A 23,951-nucleotide genomic window follows, 5' to 3' on the forward strand; every position below is an offset into this window, starting at 1 on the left:
TCCAGTATGTATTCAGAAAAGTTTGTTGAATCCTTTTTGAAAGGTACAAATAAAATATTTAACATAGTTATTGTTAATAAGCTTCAGCATCCTCACATACTTAACCCTATAAAGCCAGTGCAGATTTAGGTGCACATTGATTGAACTGGGGAGAATAGGACTTGCCCATGTGGCAGTCACATCTGGAGAATGACAAATCTAGGGACTTCCCCTTGTCGTCCAGTTGCTGAGACTCTGTGCTCCCAATGCCGGGGGCCCGGGGTTCAATCCCTGGTCAGGGAACTAGATCCCACGTGCCACAGGTAGAAGATTCTGCATGCTGCAACTAAGACGCAGCACAGCCAAATAAATAAATAAAAACAAATAAAAAAAAGGACAAACCTAGAGCAAACTTTTATTTTGCTTTTTTTTCTTTCAAATCTAGTCTTAAGCTTTTCTGTTTGCTTGTTAGTCCTAGTAGCAGGGCCTTTAGCAGTAAGATAACTATTGTATAGATGAATAGTAGATGAGGAGGCTCTGAGCTAGTCAGAAGTAGGAAAGGAATAGGTCAGAAAATGGGTCCATCTGCCTGGTTCCCCAGCAGTTCTTCAGGCTGCATGCATGAAGGGTGATACTTCATTTCAGTCTCGCTATGTTTCAACCTGTCTGCCAATCTCAGGTGTTTTCCTTAGCCTTAGACTTAAAAATGTTCACCTTAGGACTGGAGTGTTACTTAAGGTAAGCCTTCAGCCCTGCTGGTATGTGTGCGGTGTTTGACTCCCATTCCTCAGGCCTTGCACTCACTGTACCGCTGTGTCCTTTTCCCTAGGTGTATGTGGTCGGGAATGAACCTTTATCAGTTTTGGTGGATTCTCTGCTTCCTGTCCTGGGAGTCCTCTTCTCTCTTTACTGTTTTACCAAGCAGAGCGTGTCTCATCTAAGGTAAACAACCTAGAGAACCTTCTTGTTTGTAAACTGTGAAGTCTTTCTTGCATGTTGTTCTTCTTTTGAATATGACTTACGCCCCTTCGTAGTTGTTTTTTATTTTTTCTTTCAAGGTCAGAGAAACTTCTGACAGTCCTCTAGAAAAGAAAGAGTGCTTTGCAGATTGCAGGGGAATTGGATTTAGTTTCTAGAATGACCTTCCTCAGCCTCTGTTTTAGACATCAGAGGGAAAATCTCTGTACACGTATGAGCATGCCCCTGTTTGACCAGTGAACAATACTGCTACTGTATGTCTGGGGAGGAGGAAATAGAGGTTAGACCATGAACACCTTGTGAGCAATTAGAAATCAAGTTTGGGAAACCTGGATCTGAATGTGGCACTCTGTAATTTAGGCCTGGATTTGGTGTTTGTGCACAGTGTTAATGAGAAAGAAGGAGTTCCTCAGTCATCCAGAAAATAATCTTCTGTATTGAAATTTAAGTGGGACTCATTATGTATAGACACTGTTCTCACAGTGATTTGTGTTGTTTCTCTCTCCTTATTAGACTTAAATTGGAAGATTGGGATTGACACATACACACTACTAGGTATAAAATAGATAATAAGGACCTGCTGTATAGCACAGGGAACTCTACCCAATACTCGATAACGGCCTATATGGGAAAAGAACCTTAAAAAAGGGTGGATATATGTATAACTAATTCAGTTAGCTATACACCTGGAACTAATACAACATTGCAAATCAACTATACTCCAACAAAAATTTAAAAAATTTCTATCCTTTCCAAAGTCCTACAGAATTCTGATTTTTGGTGTTTGGAAATCCCCCCATATGTAATCTCATACACAGTAATATTATCTTCTTCATAGGGTTATTATGAAGACTAACTATATTGAAGTAAGTGTATAGCACTGTCCTTGGCAAATTATAAGCTCAATAAATAGTCATTATCATCATCATTGTTAACTGATAAAGGGAAGTACTCAGTCTGGCATATTATTCACAGCTTACATATTGCCTTTTGGTTAGGGTGTCACTGAAGCCTACAGCCATGAGGGAAGTGACAAGAGAAAGTGCATTGGAAGATGGAGGGTATAAATGTGTGAATTTGGCTTCTGAAGACCATTCCTATAATAACTCTTGTTCTAGTTTTGAAATTGAAGTCCTCACAGCACTATCATGTCTCATCAGACTGAGAAGGAAGAAGCAAACGTTTATTCCACTTCTCTCCTGGTTAACTGGCACAGATAAGAGGGGATAAGGAATCAGCAAGAATTTGCTGGTGTACTATTTCTTGGTCACCAGTTATTGGTCCCATTGACGGTAGATGGTTTGATCTGTGCCAGCATTCTTTCACAGTGCCTGGTCCAAAGGCAGTGAGTACACTTGGAATTAACAAAAAAAACCATGTGGGGCTCATGTGTCATATCAGAGCTGCTTGTACAGCCAGAGATTAGTCAGTCGCTCATCAAATTTCAGGATGTTTGCTTTCTGAAATTCTTAAGCATAGTTTCCGCTCCCACACGTCAGTAATACTAGGTGATTGTGCCAGCGTTTAGAATGCATAGAACCTGACAGTCATTCTTTCTTTTTCTGTGCTAACTTGTTAGACATGTAGAGTATGATGACAAGCTCATTTATAACTGCTTTTTTCTGCCAGGTCACTTTGCCAAGAGATCTTATTATGGATTCTGGAGAGACTGGAGAGAAAGAAGGCAATTGCTAGCCTGAAAGGATTTGCAGGGTTGGACAAATCTGTGCCCGCTCTCCATTCTCTGTGCCACTTTAGAGCTGCCACTCAGGGCGGCATTATGATCACCATCAAAGAGGCCTTTTGGTGAGTCCACCCATTCTTCGCTCTCTCTTCAGATTTAATTGTACCCAAAAGGCTGTTCTATGACTTGTCCACTAAGGGGCGCTGATAGAAAGGAAACCAGAAATTAGCAGCTGAGGTGTTATTTATAATCTCTAAGTGAAAGGTGACCCTTAAATGATCCTCCAGGTTTTTCCTAGATGCTAATAGGTGCAGTTTACTGCAGTCTCACAGCTCTGTGTCATAACAAGCCCACTTATTTCGCAGAGTCTTTGCCAGTGAATCAGAGTAATTGGCAAACACCTTTCACCCTCAACACTATAACAATCCAGTTCTCTTTCTGACATTCAAAATGGTATATGTGTGTTCAGAGTCAGACTTACTCCTAAGGGAAATTCTCTCAGAGCACTCTTACAGTAATTTTGTGATAGAGGTTTGTTTCTCTTAGGGATTGTTAGAAAGCAGCTAACTGATGTTAGTGGAATGGATAATTTATTTCTCCTATGTCTCACAAATGTATTTTACATTATTTCCATTTTCTGGGTGATATGTGTATATGTTACCACCTCAGAACATAAATTCTTGTTGATCAGAGTCCATGTAATATTTAACTGGTGGCAGCTGCTCTACTCAAATGTCATATCACATTCAAAGTCCTGCTGTTTGTTAAAGTGTTTAAGTCTAATATTTTTATTCATGGTCAGCTTGATTAAGTTTTTTTTTTTTTTTTTTGGTTAAGTTTTAAAACACGTATTCAATCAGAAAATTTTTCTGTTTTTCGAACAGAAAAAAAATATTGATTGCAAATAGAACCATCAGTGTAGGTTTTGCAGTTACAACTATGCCCCTGAACAAAGGGAGCTTAATATTTTTTGTCATTTTTATTTAAAACCACTTTGGAACAGTTTAGAACCAATTTAGTGACTGCATAGAAAATTTCACAGTATTTGACTTATCAGCAGTTAAAACTTAGTGCTATATTAACAAGTCTTTAGTGCAAGTATGTCAAAATCAATAGTTTCTATTGAAACTATAGTTTCTCTCTTTGGCAGGAAAAAAAGTAAATAGGCAGTGATAGAATGAATCTCCGTTCACTGCCAGAAGCGATAGATCCTTAACTAGGGGTCTCTACATGGACTTCTGAGACTCTATAATCCCCTTGAAATTACACACAAGGGATTTTTTATATGCAAATACAGATTCTTTGCTGAAAATAGGGTCCATAGCTTCCATTACATATTGAAGACACTCCATTTCTCCAGTAAGTTGACACTGTACCAGACTGGGATGGTGGGGTGGTGGTGGTGTCTGGTGTGTGTGTTTACGATTTCTTTTAAAACTGCTCATGGTGTTCATCCCCCAAGCCCGTGGTCTTTATCGCCACTTACCTTTCACTCCACCATTCTGCCCAGCAGCATTAGTTATCAATAAGAAGTCTGATTAAAGAAACTAGAAGAGCAGCTTAGATTCTATCATCTTTGGATCCAGAATTTTTACTTTTCTGGAGCTAAATGTGACTATTTGAAATTGATTCTTCCATTGCAGTTTTAAGAATGAATAAAACAATGCTTCTGAAGGTAATGTTAGCATGTCTTTTTTTATTTTTTAAAGAATCTTTGAATATGGTATTTCATTTTGATAAGATCGTTCACAGAAGGTTAGACACAATTTCAGCTTTTCTTCTAACTTAAAATGTGTTGGAGATAACATGAATGATCTCTAAAAGATAGGATAATATAGGAAGTAATCCTAAACTTAACTTCTAGGTGATTCATTCTACTAAAGGATTATAAATACTATGTTACTAGTGAACCAGCAGATTGGGACATACTGCCCAGTGAGACTGTTTGCTAAATTAACTTTAATAATTGTACTTTTCACTGAAATGAAGCAACACCTGTCATTTTTTCCCTCAATTTAATCTGAAAGAAGTTTTGTTCTTTCATCACAAAAATAGTAAATGTTCTTTGTATAATATAAAAAAGCATAAAGAGGAAACAAAAGTTACCAACTGTCCTAATCACAGTTTACACGATTTTAGCGTCTTGTTTTTAGTGTATCTTCTGTACCTTTGTATTTATTTACGTGATATAGTATAAGAATATTATATGTTGGCTTTTTCACTTGTCTGATGAATGAAAACTAGAAGCCATAGTACCTTATGAGAATTTTCCTTAAACTTTTTGCAGAAATCACAACACTGTTTTTGATAATTTAGCCACAGTATTACTTGGATATTCAGCCTGCTCAGTTTTCTGAATCTATGGATTTTTACAAGTCAACAATTGGCTCACTGAGATTGACTGAATCTCTTCCTATGAAGATTATGTCTTTTTCCCACTGCTCATAACCCTTAGCAGCTCACTGAAAAAAATCCAAGCTCCTTTGACTGGCATCCAACATTCTCTGTGGTCTGGCCTCACTTTTCAGCCTTCTCTTGTCTCTTCTCTTCTTCAGGAACCAGAATATATGCATAAACCTGTACTTTAATTCCTCATTGCATTTGAAGCTTATTGAAATAATATCAATAGTGATCTCTCAACGTCCATCTTCAAATGAATCTTTTCCCCATTTGAGCAAATGACTATACAAAACATGATAGCCTAGCTTCTGAGAATAAATAACTTTTTCAGCATGGAGAAACAGGAAAATAATTTAAACATTTTTGAGCTTTATAATGATTTACTGTATGAAATTAACATGTTACTTTAGAAGATTATTAATGGGGTCTCCAAAAAAAAAAAAAAAGAATAGCTCTGGGAAATAAATCTCCCCCTGCATTGCAGTGATGAAGATGAAGCCCTGTACCAAAAGGTGTCCTCAGAGCAGTGCCGAGTGGAGCACCTTGGGGGCTTGCTGTCCCATTGCCAGGAATGTGGTTTAGCAGGTGACTTCTTCATCTTCTGCTTGAAGGTAAGAATTGTGTATAGCTCACTGTCATTTTTATTCTAGGGTAGTATCAGGAGCACCTTTGAATTTGCCAGGCAGTCATAATTTTAGGTTCTAAAATTAGGTCTTAATTTAGGAGAAATAAAGTTCATAGGGTAATATTTTCTTTTCAGTAGCGTTTGGTTCAGTCAAAAAGAAATTTACCTTCAGCAGTATACATAGGATCGAACTCCTTTGCGAGGTAATCTCCACTGAATTTTTAGAGATGACCAAAGTAAAGCGATTGATCTACGAAAGGGTTAATCTTTGCTCTGCGTTGACAGTAAGAACTCTTTTGAAGTTAATAGCAGGTTTTACAGCTGTGGAATAATCCCTCATCCTTTCTGACTGTTGTTTTGTCAGGTATTTGCAAAGGAGATTTAGCAGTTCTGCCCCTCTCATTTCATTTTGTAGCCACTTGAAGCCTTTTCCGGGTTTATTTCTTAGTCTGGTGGCTTTGTTTTCTTTTGCTCTAATGTCAGTAACTTATACCCTGTTACTCCTTATTTGCATTGTTAGAGACCATGAATCAGTGTCTCTGATTCCCTGTCATTGATCTCTGCCTTCTTTGGTATTTTCCCTAAAGAAAATGTCCACTCTAAGAGAATGTCTTTGGAGTTTAAGGTTGGTGTGGGTTGGGAGAATGAGAGGAGGAAATCAGGGCTAACGTTCCTAGAATTGAAGTGGGGGATACTTTTTTGAGGTTTCTCACCTCTCTTATTCACATTCATACCCCTGTGCAGCCACTCACTGTAAATAACATCCCAAGAAAATATTCTCCTAATTGGATGATTTTTTAAAATTTGTTTCAAAAAGTCAAAGGGCTTTGCTCTGAACCAAAGTTCCTCTACCTTGGTGCTATTGACATGTTGGGCTAGGTATTTGTTTCTTTGAGTGGGGGCTTCCTGTCCATCATAGGATGTTTACCAGCATCCCTGACCTCTACTCAGAGATGTCTGTGTCATCTCCCAGTTATGACAACCAAAAATGTCCCTCAGCATTGCTAAATGCCCACTGGAGAGCAAAATTGCCCAGAAACAGTTGGGCACCACTGCTCTAAACTGTCAGTTATTAATACTGTGGTTAAAGTATTCATTATTATGGAACTTAAGGTTTTCCTTTCCCACGGAAATTTACAGATGAAAGCTAGGGAAAATCTTATAAAACCCACAGTAATGAATTACCTGTTAGTAGAAGTTCAGTTCTGAATATCCTAGGGAAAAAGAACTCTGGTGGTAAAAGCATCTAATAGTCACTGAAAAGGGTTTGGAAATGTTATATGACCTCAGTTCAAGGGAGGCTAGTGCTAGAGATCATAAAAATAGTGATAAAGTAAGTAGTTTGTCAGGCTAGTTCTTTGTGTGTGTTTATGATTTTTATTGTAAAGTTTATCATTTTCATATACTTGGCACATTGATATATGTATTACTCTGCAGCTTACCTCTTCCATTCAGTTGTGTTTTTAAGATTATATTGATATCTGTGTAGATCTAGTTCATTTATTTCAACTGCTGCAATATAGTAAATACATCACAGCTTATTCATTCTCTTATCGAAGGACATTTGTTTCCAGTTTTTGGCTATTATAACTAATGCTGTAATGAACAGAGACTGGTTCTCCATATATACATTTCAAATGAGTTTTCTGTTTTTAAAGTCCTTAGTTCTGTAGGATTTTTCTTTACTTTTTCTTTTCTCCCACACTGATAGGAATTAACTCACGTGGCTGTGGAAGATGAAACAGAGTTAAAAATGAAGTCTTTCTCCAACAAAAGCCTTTTGGAATTAGAACAGCACCAGACTCTTCTGGTGGAAGGTCAGGAGCGGAAGCTGCTGGTTCTCCAACTGGTGGCTCTTCTGTGTGAGAGAATGTCTGAGCAGATATTCACCAACATCACTCAGGTCAGTGGCTGCCACATAACGGATCCCAGCCTGGTGGTATTTGTCTGTTTTGGTTTCTTTCATTCTTTCCCAAAGATATTTTTTAAAATGTCACTCAGAGTGTGTTTTGATGACACTTGTATCAGTGTTACACCTGGAATTCTGGTTAAAAGTAAATTACTGAGCCACACCAGACTAAGAGAATCAGTACTTTCATAGGTCCTGGGAATTGTCATGTTTAACAAGCTCTTGAAGTGGTTCTTGTGCACATAAAACAGAACTGTTTTAAATATTTATATATCTCAGTGGTTTTCAACTTTTGGTGCAAATAAATTGCCTGGGATCTTTTTCCTAATATTGATGCCCAGCCCACTTTTAGAAATTCTGATTCAGTATGTCTACATTAGAGTCTGGGCATATGTATTTTTTATTTTAAGCTCCATAGATAATTTTAATGTACACTAAAAGTTGAGAATGAGGGACTTCTCTGGCAGTCCAGTTGTTAGGACTCTGGCCTTTCAATGCAGAGTGCACGGGTTCAACCCCTGGTCTGGGAACTAAGATCCTGTAAGCTATATGTCATGGCAGGAAAAAAAAAAATGTTGAGAATGATTAAAACTCAAATTTGAAAAAAAAAAATCACTAATGATCACATTGAATTTTATAGGTCCTCTAACAGCTTATCACAACCTGTGAAGTGTTTTTGTTGCCTTTTTATTTTGCCAATGAAGTTTACAGATTTTATTTAGTGCCTTCAGGATCAAGTAACTGTGGATCAGATCAGTGCTTGAATTTAATGGCTCAGCCTTTTTTTTTTTTTTTTGGCCAGCGTTTTTTACATACATATATATTTATTTATTTATTTTTGGCGGTGCTGGATTTTTACTACTGAAAGGGCTTTTCTCTAGCTGCAGCGAGCAAGGGCTACTCTTCATTGCAGTGCACGGGCTTCTCATTGCAGTGGCTTCTCTTGTTATGGAGCATGGTCTCTGGGGCCTGCAGGCTTCAATAGATGTGGCACATGGACTCAGTGGTTGAGCTCAGGGGCTCTAGAACATGGCTTAATAGTTGTGGTGCATGGGCTTAGCTGCTCCACAGCATGAGGGATCTTCCTGGACCAGGGAATGAATGTGTCTCCTGCATTGCTAAGCAGATTCTTTACCTCTGAGCCACTAGGGAAACCTTTTGCCAGCATTTTTTAAAAGTAGGAATTAAAAGTACTAAAGCATAGGCAGTGTAGTCATATTTTACCCTTTACCACAGTTGGTTGTGGCTTGGTTGGTGAATAATCAGCTGTAAGATGGTCTGATTGTCACACTTAAATCTGACACTCCAGCTCTTTGTATCATCGTCATTGTCCTCTGCCTTCGGGTGTTGCTAAGCAGCATTTCACTACAGCTCCTGCTGAGAAAATTTGCAGCTGCCTGTCAGCTCTGACTTATCGTGCCTGTTTAATGAGATTTATGCTCATGATTTCTTTTCTGGCCTCTTACTCCTTCAGTTCATTGACCCTGTATTACTCAGTAGGGTGATTTGTTTCTCCTGTGTTTATATCAATTCGCTAAAGAATTTTTCACCCAGACCTTGTTTTTGTCTCAGGATGCCCACTGGAAAGGGAAATGGTTTAAAAACTGATATGACTTAAACTTTCCCACTTATCTCCCTTTGCTCCTAATTAAGGAACAATGGCATTAGGCTGATACAAAAGTGATTTGTCCCATTAAATTTTCCTTCATCTGAGGTTGAACTGTATCATGACAAAAAGGACCACACAAAACCCCACTGAACTGCATCTTGTAGACTTAGTGATGGTGATAATTTTGGTATGTTATTTTGAAATACATACATGCATATGGATAAATTATAAGTAATAAATTAAAAGTAATTTTGTTAATATCATTAGGAATGAAGACTTTCAGTATAAAAAATAAAAGAGTTTAATGAATTTAAGTTAAGTAGAACCCATGTCATATTAAATTTTAACTGGAAGTGTTTGTTTGAACTCATAGTTTATTTTTCTCATTTTTAAAAACAGATATTTCCTAGCTCAGTCCATTGTCCGTGCCAAGAAACAATGACAGTCCAGTAGCCCTAAGCATCACTAGTACCAGATTATAGTTTCTAATCACCACTTCCTACCAGAAGAACACAAAGCTCATTGGATTAAAGGTCCAGGGCAGAAATTGTACAGTGTAAGCCTCAGGGCATCTTGTTGTGCCTGAAAACCAGGAAGCAGTCTGAGATTAACAGGCTCATGACAGTAGCGTTCAGAAGTTAACTTTGGAGGGGCTCCCACTGACCACAGGTAGGACAATTTGAGCATGAAAGAGAATAATGCCTGCAGTGGATTGAAATGCATCTAGTTCCCCCCCAAAAGGTATCTTGTAGGACATCTTTGGAGGTTCCTAGGTGATCAGTTCACTACTTTGTAAATCGATAAATGCAGGGAAAGAATAAGACATTTATCTTTCCTGTGGGAACTATGTTTCCATGTAATTAGTCAATGAAGAAATTTTTTTCTTTGTGTAAGAGCCACAGCTGGAAAATTCGAAATGAGAACTAGAAAATTATATCAATATTTTGCAATCCCCTAATGAAATAATCGATTGAGGTAGCAATCATCAGTGTCTACAAAAACCATTAGGGATACTTTATAATGAATGTATTAGGCCAAATATACCCAAACCATCTGATCCTTTCTTCTCCCAGCATTTAATTATAAAAACTTTCAAAAATTTCGAAGAATTTTATAGTGATTATCTGGATGTCCACCACCTAGATTCTGTCATTAGTCTTTTACTGTATTTGCTTTATCACATTTTTATCTATATCTCCATCTGCCTGTCCATTTTATTTTTGGTGAATTTCAGGGTTAATGCTAATATCAGTATGTCGTTGTTCAGTTGCCCAGTGATGTCTGACGCTTTGACTCATTTCAGAGGGTCAAAGAAAGAGTGTTCGTATATGTTTCCCTATATATTTCAGCTTATTCTTTTTTTTTTCCAGCTTATTCTGATTTTTTTTTTTTTGGTTGCATTGTGTGGCTTGTGGAATCTTAGTTCCCCAACCAGGGATTAAACCTGCACCCTCAGCAGTGAAAGCAAGTAATCCCAATCACTAGATTGCCAGGGAATTCACTGGGCTGAGTAATCTTAGCATCACTATAAAAAGAGAAGCAGACATTATGATGTGCCTCTCATGTAATGCAGTATGACATATGCCATACCACCAGGAAGTGTTCTTCCTCTCCAAACCCCCAAACAATATAAAACAACCCCCATCCCCTCACCACCCCACAGGATAAAGGAGCAAATTAAATGCAATGAAGAAGCAATTAGCCAAATCCATGATGCAGGAAATTCCATAGTACAAATAACCCAGTTTCTTCATCAGATAAATGGCATTAAGGAGGGACAGGGCTGTTGCAGCTTAAAAGGGATTTGAGACCTATCAGGGAAGTGTAATGAGTGGTTCTTGATTCAAACAAACCAATTGTACCAAGACATTTTTGTAAAAGTCATGGACCCAGTGTTAGAAGATATAAGGAATTTGTTTTTTGTGTATTTGTAGTAAAGGTAGTTACGTAAAAGGGGCTTCCCAGATAGCTCAGTTGGTAAAGAATCCGCCTGCTGTGCAGGAGACCCCAGTTTGATTCCTGGGTCAGGAAGATCCCCTGGAGAAGGGATAGGCTACCCACTCCAGTATTCTTGGGCTTCCCTGGTGACTCAGACAGTAAAGAAGAATCTGCCTGCAATGAAGGAGACCTGGATTTGATCCCTGAGTTGGGAAGATCCTCTGGAGGAGGGCATGGCAACCCACTCCAGTATTCTTGCCTGGGAAGTCCCCATGGACAGAGGAGCCTGGTGGCCTACAGTCCATGAGGTCACAAAGAGTCGGACACGACTGAGCGTCTAAACACAGCACAGTTATGTAAAAAGACACATCTCTCTATTTGTTACAAATGCATATTGAAGAATTCCTGGATGAAAGATGAAAAATTTTAAAAACTGTGTTCAATTAGATGAAGAATGATTAATAAATTGTGATATATTCATACAATGGAAAAAAAAACTGTGTTGGCAAATGGTATATTAGTATGTGAGATAATGCAAAGAAGAATGAGGCATGGAATGGTCTTTACTGATTCAGAGCCCTGTTCCAACTCCCAAGTTCTTTTATTCCATTAATATGTATTAAGGGCCTACTATGTGCCACCTACACTTCTGGGTATCAGAGACATAGCAGTGAACAAAACAGACATATCTGTGCTCTCATGGAGCTTCAGTCAGTTCAGTTCAGTCGCTCAGTTGTGTCCGAATCTTTGCGACCCCATGAATTGCAGCCCACCAGGCCTCCCTGTCCATCACCGACTCCCGGAGTTCACTCAGACTCACGTCCATCGAGTCGGTGATGCCATCCAGCCGTCTTATCCTCTGTCGTCCCCTTTTCCTCCTGCCCCCAATCCCTCCCAGCATCAGAGTCTTTTCCAATGAGTCAACTCTTCGCATGAGGTGGCCAAAGTACTGGAGTTTCAGCGTTAGCATCATTCCTTCCAAAGAAATCCCAGGGCTGGTCTCCTTCAGAATGGACTGGTTGGATCTCCTTGCTGTCCAAGGGACTCTCAGGAGTCTTCTCCAACACCACAGTTCAAAAGCATCAATTCTTCGGCGCTCAGCTTTCTTCACAGTCCAACTCTCATATCCATACATGAACACTGGAAAAACCATCGCCTTGACTAGACGGACCTTTGTTGGCAAAGTAATGTCTCTGCTTTTGAATATGCTATCTAGGTTGGTCATAACTTTTCTTCCAAGGAGTAAGCGTCTTTTAATTTCATGGCTGCGGTCACCATCTTCAGTGGTTTTGGAGCCTAGAAAAATAAAGTCTGACACTGTTTCCACTGTTTCCCCATCTATTTCCTATGAAGTGATGGGACCAGATGCTATGATCTTAGTTTTCTGAATGTTGAACTTTAAGCCAACTTTTTCACTCTCCACTTTCACTTTCATCAACAGGCTTTTGAGTTCCTCTTCACTTTCTGCCATAAGGGTGGTGTCATCTGCATATCTGAGGTTATTGATATTTCTCCCGGCAGTCTTGCTTCCAGCTTGTGCTTCCTCCAGCCCAGCGTTTCTCATGATGTACTCTGCATATAAGTTAAATAAGCAGGATGACAATATACAGCCTTGACGTACTCCTTTTCCTATTTGGAACCAGTCTGTTATTCCATGTCCAGTTCTAACTGGAGCTTACATTCATATGTATATATAGAGAGACAGTAAACAAGGCAAAATACACAGCATGTTAGATGGTGATAAGCACTAGAAAGAAAAAATCTAACAAGGAAAGGGATGGTGAAGGGAGTGTGGTAAGGTAAATAGGGTGGTCATGGAGAATCTCACTGAGAAAAGTAACTTTTGAGCAAAGATCTGAAGCAGGGAAGGAGGGAGCCATTGATATACCTAGGGGAAGAGTGTTTCAGATGAGAGGGAGTATGCCCAGAGTGTGGCAGGATCAGCAAGGGGGCCAGTGTATATGGAGTGGAATGAACAAGATTCCCTTTTTCCTGCCCTTCCAGGAAACTGCCACCCTCTGCACCATTCTGTAACTAGATCACTGTAATTGGCGGAGTAAAAGGGGTTCTATTTTCATATGTTACATTTTTTAACATAAGTAACACCTGCACCTGCTCACTGTAAAAATATTTAAGCCACATAAGAGTACAAATTTATAAAAAGTAGAGACTTCTGATTAAAGATGCTATATTGAACAAAAGATGGTGTTTATCTGTTCCCTCTGGAAACCACAGTGACCAGCAGAGCAGGAGACGAGATACAGTAGGTCAAAGAGAGTAACTAGAAGATAGTAGCAACTTCAGAAAATGGAAAGCCAAGTGCTTGCATGAGAGAAGTCAGGAAGCAAAGCCATGTGCCTCTAAAGAGCTGTTAAAAGTTTTTTGTTTTTTTTTTATATTTTATTTTATTTTTAAACTTTACATAATTGTATTAGTTTTGCCAAATATCAAAATGAATCCACCACAGGTATACATGTATTCCCCATCCTGAACCCTCCTCCCTCCTCCCTCCCCATACCATCCCTCTGGGTCGTCCCAGTGCACTAGCCCCAAGCATCCAGTATCGTGCATCGAACCTGGACTGGCATCTCGTTTCATACATGCTATTTTACATGTTTCAATGCCATTCTCCCAAATCTTCCCACCCTCTCCCTCTCCCACAGAGTCCATAAGACTGTTCTATACATCAGTGTCTCTTTTGCTGTCTCGTACACAGGGTTATTGTTACCATCTTTCTAAATTCCATATATATGTGTTAGTATACTGTATTGACCCAATCAAAAAATGGGCCAAAGAACTAAATAGACATTTCTCCAAAGCAGACATACAGATGGCTAACAAACACATGAAAAGATGCTCAACATCACTCATTATCAGAGAAATGCAAATCAAAACCACTATGAGGTACCATTTCACACCAGTCAGAATAGCTGCGATCCAAAAGTCTGCAAATAATAAATGCTGGAGAGGGTGTGGAGAAAAGAGAACCCTCTTACACTGTTGGTGGGAATGCAAACTAGTACAGCCACTATGGAGAACAGTGTGGAGATTCCTCAAAAAACTGGAAATAGAACTGCCTTATGACCCAGCAATCCCACTGCTGGGCATACACACTGAGGAAACCAGAAGGGAAAGAGACACGTGTACCCCAATGTTCATCACAGCACTGTTTATAATAGCCAGGACATGGAAGCAACCTAGATGTCCATCAGCAGATGAATGGATAAGAAAGCAGTGGTACATATATACAATGGAGTATTACTCAGCCATTAAAAAGAATACATTTGAATCAGTTCTAATGAGGTGGATGAAACTGGAGCCTATTATACAGAGTGAAGTAAGCCAGAAGGAAAAACACCAATACAGTATGTTAAAAGTTTTTTGAGAAAAGGGGAAAAAAGGCAAACCACTTCTCTCTGCAGAAGCCTGGAAGGACTGGGGGCACCAGATGAGCCCTAAAGATGGAGCTGAATTTGAACCATGTTGACAAGCTCCACAAGAGTCAGAAGACTATTTGATTCCTTCTTTAACTTTGTACAATCACCTCCCCTCCCCAGCAAAAAACTAGAGGTTTATTGTTGAGAGAGGTTGAACCCAGAGACTTTGAACTTGGCTGATGCAGCATGCTGCAGAATGGGAGGATTAAGTCGAAGTCTGCAGACTTAACAGTGAGGCCTCAGCTCCCTTATAGTCATCTGTAAGGGCAGTGTTGGCAATAGGTTTACATATCCCCAAAGGATCATTGTGACGATTTAAGTGAGTAAATACCTATAATACATTCAGAACAGTACCTGGTAAATTGTAAATGCTTACTATTGTCACTAAAATAGCTAAGTAAAACCAGTTGCCTCTGTAGAATCAGATGGGGAGAAATAGGGTAGGCAATTGCCATTTTTTCATTATAAACTTTCACGAGTATTTGGCTTTTAGAATGACATTGCTTTACAAAAATGTTTAAGTAAAAAATAAAGGTGTCTTCCATTGTCTGCTCAATACACATAAATTCTAGAACCAACAGCAGTCACATACCTACCTATTCTCGTGGCTGACAGTTCATAAAATCACAGGAAATGATTAGTGGGGGAGGAGGTGTTGTCAAAATGGGTATACAGGTTTTGTTGTTACAGGGAAGTTTAGGAGCAAAGGTACTTCATAAATAATAATACCAGCTGGCTGTCATACCAGTTAACAGCACCCAGGTTTTTTTTTTTTTTTCCTTTAATACACATACAAACTGAAAGTTTCTTTCTTAACAAAATTAGGATCATACTACTTGTTTAGCAATATTAAGCATAGTAGATAGATCAATCTATAGTGGGGTAGATAGATCAGTAGGTAGTTAGGCAGAGAGATAGAGGACAGGAATTTAGAATAAGTTGGAAGGCTAGATAATTCTGTTCCAGCATTTTAACAGTGTATTTGCGCTGAAATAGAAGCTTCCTGTAATCAAGGAGTGTTTTAGAAGACTCTTTGAAGTCAGAATAGGTGGAACCCAAGATGGTAGATGCACCAGTTTCTCTGGGAAAAGCCAGTGTCCTTAACTTCTAGTAATCAATAAATTCTCAGGCTTGAGAGGGTTGCCATAACCCGTGTTGTTTATTTCAGTAAGTGGAACTTTTAATAACCTTTCTAGTTTCCTGCCTGACCTCCAAAAGACAAGTGTTAACAAGCCATTCTCCTAACTTTAAGTCTGCAATAAAGATTGTAGCATAGCATGTGATTTGCCTAGAGAGTTGAACATACAAGCTTGCATGTTATTTAGAGGCTTATTATGACCTATCTCAGCCATCCCATTTTCAAGTTGATTTTTCCCTTTTGAGCCATTAATCCTAAATGTAAGTGTGAGTGTGTGTACATGTATGTGTGTGTGCACATATATAGGTATGTGCAGGCATCTTTTATTCAAATGTGTTTCTACTTAAGATGATTAATCAAAGCACAGTTAAAATAATGCTGACCAAATTAATTTCATTTAAGGCTTAGTTGTTATCCAGATGCTGTGTAAACTCTTGTATATGAATAATCTTAATCCTTTAAAACCATTCAATACTTTGAAAAATGACTCTGGATTGGTTGTGCAGATCATTTGGGGACATTGAATTCTAAATAGAATGAATGCCTTTTTGCATATTCTTTGCCTACTAGAACTAGTCTATCAAAATGGGAGTAAGGAATATTTGAGGAGGAATCCTCATTAGGAGAAACAGATCTAAGACACTCGGAGATGGTCAGAAATTTAACAAATCATCTTTCATTTAAATTTCCCAGCAAAATTCACAAAAAGTAAAGGAAGGTAAGATGGTGTATTAAAAGATTTGAGAAAGTGTAAGTGGACTTTCTCATTTATTGACTGTATGGCTTTGAGCAGATCACCTCTTCTTAAAAATTGTGTTTATTTACTTATTTTTGGCTATGCTGGGTCCTCGCTGCTGCTCAGGGGCTTTCTGCAGTGCTGGCGAGCCGGGGCTACTGTCTAGCTGCTTACACGGGCTTCTTATTGTGGTAGATTCTCTTGTTTCAGAGCATGGGCTCTAGAGCCCAGGCTTAGTAGTTGTGGTCTAGGGCTTATGCCCCGTGGCATGTGGAATCTTCCCGGACCAGGGTTTGAACCCATGTCCCCTGCATTGGCAGTGGATTCTCAACCACTGAACTATCAGGGAAGCCCTCCAAATCACCTAAGTCTGAGATTCTTCTTCTGAAAATGAGGACAAGAATACATCCTAGAGCTGATGTGACACCTAGGTGAACTGGTGCATGTAGAACCCTGAGCACCGTGCCTGCTGCACAGTAGCAGTTGTTCTTGAAGCTTCTTGCTATTGTGACGTTGATGAGGGAGAAAATGAAGATGTAGACATCAGATGTAAAGAGCATTTTGAGTTTGTTTTTTTCTTGCTCCTTGCTGATTCTAGATTTCATTTCTGTGGTAGGTTGTGGACTTTGTAGCAGCAACCCTGCAGCGAGCATGTGCAAGCTTGGCCCACCAGGCAGAGAGCACCGTGGAGTCACAGACACTGAGCATGTCCATGGGGCTGGTGGCCGTCATGCTGGGAGGAGCCGTTCAGGTGAGTTGGAGAAGTGAGCCAAACTTGAAAGGAGGGAGAAGAGAAAAACCTTCCCATCCATACCCCGTGAGAAGTCAGAATGGCTACTGCACACAGTAGAACTGGGCCAAACAAGTCAGGTTGTTGATAAGAATTCTCTCCAAGTAGAAGACAAGAAAACAGTACCACTTCCTCTTTGTTACCTGGGTAGACTTCCCCATCAAAAGGGCAGGGCCCTTTCTGACTGGGCGTAAGCTGGATTTGGAAATACCTGTTTTGCATCTATGGTGAATACTAGATTCTCTGGCCTTCACTGTACTGGTTCTCTGAAGCTCAGCCCTTGTCGCTGCTGCTGTTGTCAGGGAAGAATCTTTGTAACCTACCGGCTACATAGGATTCCATGTTTTCAATAGTTCCATTTTGGCACAGGATCCATTGTTCAACTCATATCATGTGGCATGTTAAAAGTTTTGTTTCCAGTGCATGTATCTTTTACATACTTAATTTATAATTTTTTAACTTTATTCACTCAAAAAATATGTATTGCCTACTTGTTATGTGCCAAACGCTGAGCCAGGGTGCTGGAAATGGGGCAGTGGATGAAGCAGACATGGTCCCTCCTGCCATGAAGCTTAGAACCCATGAGGGAGCCAGGCATTAAATGATTGTGTCAAAAAATAGAATTGAATGAAGTACCTCAAGTAGAGGGTACCAAGAGAACATAACATCTAACCTAGGCTGGGGAGATTTCCATAAGGACTATCTATATAAGTTTAAGCTAAGACTTGATGCATAGGAGTTTGGGAGTGTGTGTAGGGCAGATGGAGGGGCCTCTTTCAATGACAGAGCGTCATGTATGAGGACTGGAAGCAGGAAGGAGCTCTGAATACTTAAGACACTGATAGAAGGCTGTGTAGCTGAACTGTAGAGACAGGAGTCAGAACAAAGTGGAAAGGTAAGCACCTGTGTGTGTGACATATCACATTAGGTTAGAAGACTGCGAGAAAGTGAAGTAGGATTAGTGCAAGTATTATGAAATCTTCCCTGAAATCAAACTGGACAGAACTCTTAGCAATGAGTAGGGAACTCCTCTGGGAATGGATTTTTGAGTTTAAGGATTAAATTCTGATACTGATTCTTGATCTATTAGAATTTGCCTCTCTCTAGCTTGTCCTTTAGGAGAAAAGAAATTTTATTTGGGCCTGTTGTTAATGTGAAACCCATTTTTGGTAGATTTACTTAGCACTCCTAATTTTTTATTTTTTTGGAAAAAAGCACTTTTGGTTCAGTTACTGTATTATATTCCTCCTGTTAGAGCTGTCAAGGAGGAGTTCACCAATGAAATTGTTTTTCCCTTTGGCTGCACTAAGCAGCATGTGGGAATCTTAGTTTCCCTGACCAGGGATCGAACTCGGCACCCCCTGCCTTTGGAACGTTGAATCTTTATCATTGGACCACCAGGGAAGTCCCTGGAATAATTTTTCTTAAGTTGTACTGTTAATGGATTTAGTTGACCTGGTTGATTTGTGTTTTTCTGGTTGAGTATTGATTTGAAAAATCTTTATTTCCGTAGTTGAGAGTGTGTTTTTTTGCTTATTTAACACTTAGAATTTCAAACCGTGTCGCAAAACAGAACACAGAAATCTCCAATTCCTTTTTGAAGTCCATTATTGTGGGGCTGGTTATGCAGATTAGTCCTGTTCTAACAGATACTCACCTGACTGATGCAGATGTAGTATAGCCTTTACCGTGACCCTGCCCTTCCATGAGCCATCCTGACTCACCGACTATATCCTGAATTCCTCTGACTTTGCAGTTAAAGGGAACATAACACGTCACCCCTATACCTTTGCCCTAGATCTATTAATTTTTTTTTGTCTTTGATTGAAGGATTTATAAGTGGCTTCTATAGTAATGCTAGGTTTTCTGTCTTTCTATTAGAAAAAAAAGTCATGATCCTGAATTATATTTTCAGATGTTCGTTGTCAGGCTAGGCTAGGTTTTTGCTTCAAAGTCTAGAAGGTTTCATTGTACCTATCCCTGATCATGATTCATTGTTTTAGCTAATGAAACAGAATCTAACAGCTTTTGAACCTTTCTTTCCTTTCTAATTTATATAAATAAGATGATTAATAGAACATAGTGTCTAAGAAGAGGAGCTGATTTGGAGAAAGTATAGGCTTAAGGCTGCTAGCTAGACAGCTGTAATTCCAAACGTATTTTCTAAATGTCAAGACTGATCATCAATAAAAGTATGGTATTGATGACTTCCCTGTGCCCTCAGGAAGCAGTTTATGCATGATGTTCCAGGGCCCACAGAGTCCTCTGAAGCCCTGCTGCGTGGAGCAGACTTGGTCTTGGAGGGCTGGGACTTGAACCCAAACCTTGAGATTTCATGCTGTTAATACTTTTCCAAGAGTATCATAGGATGAACTCATTCAGGAAATGTTTATCAAGTGTCTGTTCCCTCATGGAGTTTACCTTCAAGTTCCACTTGTAAGTTAATTCAGTAACATTATAAATAAGGACCTAGACATATAAACTGCTCAGCTAAATGTATGAAGAAACATAGGTGATACACAAAAAATGAGAACACAAGGTAAATGTAAGTATTTTTCAGAATTAGGAATTTTTTGGTCAGCATTTTATTGCTGGAAGAGACTTTTGGATTCTTCCAAAATAATAATTCTCACTGCAGCAGGTAAGGCAGAGTGAGAGTGTGTTTGTCCTCCAGGGGAGCTTTGTAAAGTCTCCTGTGGGGGGTTTTCAGGTACATATGCCCTCCTCTGGCTGACCACCCAAGTCCTCCTCTGTTGCAGGGGTCCCCAACCTCCAGGCCAAAGACCAGCATCTCTCGTCAGATCATCAGTGGCATTCGGTTAGAAATAAAGTGCACAATAAATGTAATGCACTTGAATCATCCCAAAACCATCCCTTCCACCAAGCCCACGGAAGAATTGCCTTCCAGGAAAAACCGGTCCCTGATGCCAAAAAGGTTGGGGACCATGGTCTTAGAGGACATGCCCTCTTCGACCACCCACCACCCTTAATTCCACCCCTACTGATCTAACCACCAGTTTCTAAATTTGAGAATTTGCAGAGATTTAGAAGGAGTAATTAATCTAACTTCTACTCCAAGTCATTACCTAACTTCCATTCCTAAAGGAGATTGTAGAAGTGGGCTGACATAGCACTGCTCGTTCTGTTTCTGAAACATTCCAGAAACTGGGAAAGAGGCAGCCAGTTGAGGGAGTCTGTCACTCACTTGTGGGATGCTCTTTCCAGCCTCGAGACTTTTATACAGAGTTCTGAGATCTAGATCTGAGATCTATGCTGAGAAGCAATGGCAGGAGGAAAAATGAGGACTACAGTCACGTCTCAATTTTGGTAGTGGCCCTTGGTGACTCTTGAAAAATAATTGATAATTACTTAATGCTTCAGTTTTCTCATTTATCAATTAAGTAAATATTACTTTATACCTCAAAAACTTTTTTAAACATTTATAAACAAATAGTTGGCACTTGTAGTCTTAGGTTTCCCTGTTTATTCTCATAGTGAGAAATCTATAGCCTTGTGAAGCTGAACGAATACATAACTTTCATTTCCTTAGAAACTGTTTGGTTCAGAATCCACGTAGCTGCCCGTGGTGATTAGAGACATTACCTAGTGGAATAAGATTAATTGCACAGTGACCAAGTTTGAAAATAGGGAGAAACATGGCTATTTTTTTAAAAATAGATTTTATATTTTAGAGCAGTTCTAGGTGCAGAGCAAAATTGAGCAGGCAGTACAGAGATTTCTTGTACATCCCCTGCCCCAACACAGGCAAAGCCTCTCCTGCTGTATCAGCATCTAGTTCCCGAATGGTACCTTGGTACAATCCATGAATACACATTGACACATCATTATCACCTGCAGTCTGTGGTTTCCATTAGGGTTCCCTTTTAGTGTTGTACACTATGGGTTTTGACAAATGCATAATATCCACCATTGTAGCGTTGTACCTAATAGCTGGTCTAACCCCAAAATCCTCTGCTTATTCATCCCTTCCTCCCCCTAACTCCTGATCTTTTACCATCTCCCCAGTTTTGTGTTTTCCAGACCATTATGTAGTTGAAATCGTATACTCTGTAGCCTTCCCAGATTGACTTCCTTCACTTAGAAATACACATTTAAGGTTCTTAAATGTCTTGTGGTTTGGTAGTTCATTTCTTTTTAGTTCTGAATAATATTCCATTGTCTGGATATATCACAATCTGTATCCATTCACCTACTGAAGGACATCTGGTTGCTACCAGGTTTAGAAGTTATGTGTAAAGCTGCTATAACCATCTGTGTGTAGGTTTTTGTGCAGACATAAGTTTTCAGCTCATTTGGGTAAATACCAAGGAGTTCAGTTGTTCAAATGTATGGTAGGAATACATTCAATTTTGTAAGAAGCTATCAGACTGTCTTGCAAAAGTGGCTATACCATTTTGTTCTACCAGCACTGAATGAGAGTTTCTTTTGTTCTTCATCCTCATCAGTGTTTGGTGTTGTTAGTGTTAGATTCTCATTATTTTAATGGTTGTGTCATGTTATCACATTGTTGTTTTAATTTTCAGTTCCTTGATGACATATGATGTTGAGCATATCTTCAATTGCTATCTTCTTTGGTGAGGTATCTGTTCAGGTCTTTCACCCATTTTTAATTGAGTTGTTTGTTTTCTTATTGTTGAGTTTTAAGGATTCTTTGTGTATTTTAGGTTACTGTCCATTATCAAATGTATCTTTTGCAGATACCTTCTCCTAGTTTGTGGTTTGTCTTTTCTCTTGACATTGTCTTTTGCAGAGCAGAAGTTTTAAATTTTAATGTAGTCCAGCTTATCAGTTCTTTCTTTCATGGATTTCTTTGGTATTTCACCTAAAAAAGGCCATCACCATACCTGAGGTCAGCTAGATATCTCTTATGTTATTTTATAGGAATTTTATAGTTTTGCAATTTTACATTTAGGTCCGTGATCCAGTTTTAGTTGATTTTTGTGACAGTATAAGGTCTGTGTCTAGATTCATTTCTTTGCCTATGGATGTCCAGTTGTTCTAGCACCATTTATTAAAAAGTTGATCTTTTCTCCATTGTAGTGCCTTTGCTCCTTTGTCAAAGATCAGTTGACTGTATTTATGTGGGTCTATCTCTGGTCTCTCTATTCTGTTCCATTAGTCTATTTGTCTTACTTTTTTTTTTTTTAAGAAGAAATTGTTATATATACGAGAAATGAAAAAGAAGCCATACACTTATACCTTATTCCATAGGTATAAGTAGATATTCTCATTTCAGATACTTAAAGAAAAAACAAAGACACGTGATACTACAGAGGCACTGAATGAAGTCCAGCATGGTGATAACGCTAGCACAGTTATCCTAAAATATCTTTTCCAGTACCACTAGATTTTTGATAAGATGGACCTTTTTCTTAGGAATATATATTTTTATTGTGAAATTCCAGGTACAAACCTGACATATATCTCAAGTTTTCATTTACTTGGGAGGAAAGTGGTAGAGAAAATGAACAATAACAATTCTGTGAAGCTGAAGTGTAATATGAGAATATTATGTAGGTCCTATGAAAACAGTTGGTTAATTGATTGGTTGGTTGGATAATGAAGTGTGTGAATGAGTGAGTAATAAATACCCTGCCTTGTTCTAAAAAGGATTTAAGATGTGTAAGGTTTTCAAATGATCAGGGCTTCATGAAGCTTCGTATGACAGTTTTTCCAGTATTTTCAGACAGAAAATACTGTCTGATTTTTCACTGATTTTTCAGTGAAATACACACTGATTTTTCTTCACTGACTGCCCATGCACCTTTCCTAGTAAGGCTTTATTAGAACAGAGCTTCTAGAGAGAATAAAATCTTAAGTAGTTTTCACTCTCATTTTCTAGGGGAACTTCCCTTCTGCCAGTTACCATCACAGTCCCTTCCAGGCCTGAGTCACCCTTGTATGCTGACCAGCCACTTTAGATCTTGCAGTTAAGAATAGCTTTACTCATTCAAATGAGACTGTGTAGCGTTTAGTTAAGAGTGTGGACTCTGGAGCCAGATTTATTAGGTTCACATCTTACTGTCTTTCAGCTGTGTGACTTTAATTTTAATTAAATTAAAAAAAATTTTTGGCTGCACCACCCTGCATGTAGAATCTTAGTTTCCTGACCAGGGACTGAACCTGTGTCCCCTGCACTGGAAGTGTGGAATTTTAACCCCTGGACCACTCATGAAGTCCCTTCCCTGTTTAACATATAGATAGTAACTGTTTTATAGGGCTCTGAATATGTGTGTGTGTGATTTGTTTGTTTATTGTATTTATATTTAAACCATTCACATAGTACTTACTAGTGTGTCAAGCACTAAGTACTTTGCTAATGTGAACTCATCTTTTTATGGCAAAAGGTACATCCTAGTAAAAAACTATAATATAATACAATTCAAAATATAAAAGAATTTCACCATATGACTGGGTATTAAAATATGTCATGGTAAGAATAGCTGTAGATGTTTGACAGAAAACAACAAAATTCTGTACAGCAATTATCCTTCAATTAAAAAATAAATAAATTAAAAAAAAAGAAACTGTAGAGACAAATAAGACTAAGAGGTGAGTGGGGTACAAAGGATGAAAACAGGCTGTTCCCAGAAGAAATGTAGACAGTTAATAAACATGGAAGGATGCTTAATACTGCTATTAGTCTGATTAATGCAAATTAAAATAACAGCCATGTTTGCCTATCAGATTATAAATATTAAGAGTAA

General features: G+C 38.8%; 1 protein-coding gene across 9 annotated transcripts in view; it reads left to right on the forward strand.

Annotated features, from left to right (window-relative positions):
- TANGO6 (transport and golgi organization 6 homolog) overlaps positions 1 to 23,951 on the forward strand; it is a 184,559-nt gene that overhangs the window by 43,754 nt on the left and 116,854 nt on the right. For all 9 annotated transcript variants that reach the window (XM_086351439.1, XM_086351441.1, XM_086351442.1 and 6 more), the window contains 5 exons: positions 809 to 921; positions 2,587 to 2,763; positions 5,526 to 5,652; positions 7,378 to 7,569; positions 17,050 to 17,184. In XM_086351439.1, the coding sequence (XP_086207565.1) occupies positions 809 to 921; positions 2,587 to 2,763; positions 5,526 to 5,652; positions 7,378 to 7,569; positions 17,050 to 17,184 (744 nt within the window). The remainder of the gene's footprint in view (positions 1 to 808; positions 922 to 2,586; positions 2,764 to 5,525; positions 5,653 to 7,377; positions 7,570 to 17,049; positions 17,185 to 23,951) is intronic.

The sequence above is a fragment of the Bos grunniens genome, chromosome 18 (assembly GCF_055505025.1).
Source record: "Bos grunniens cultivar Pamir isolate PY7600 chromosome 18, Bosgru_T2T1.0, whole genome shotgun sequence".
NCBI lineage: Eukaryota > Metazoa > Chordata > Mammalia > Artiodactyla > Bovidae > Bos > Bos grunniens.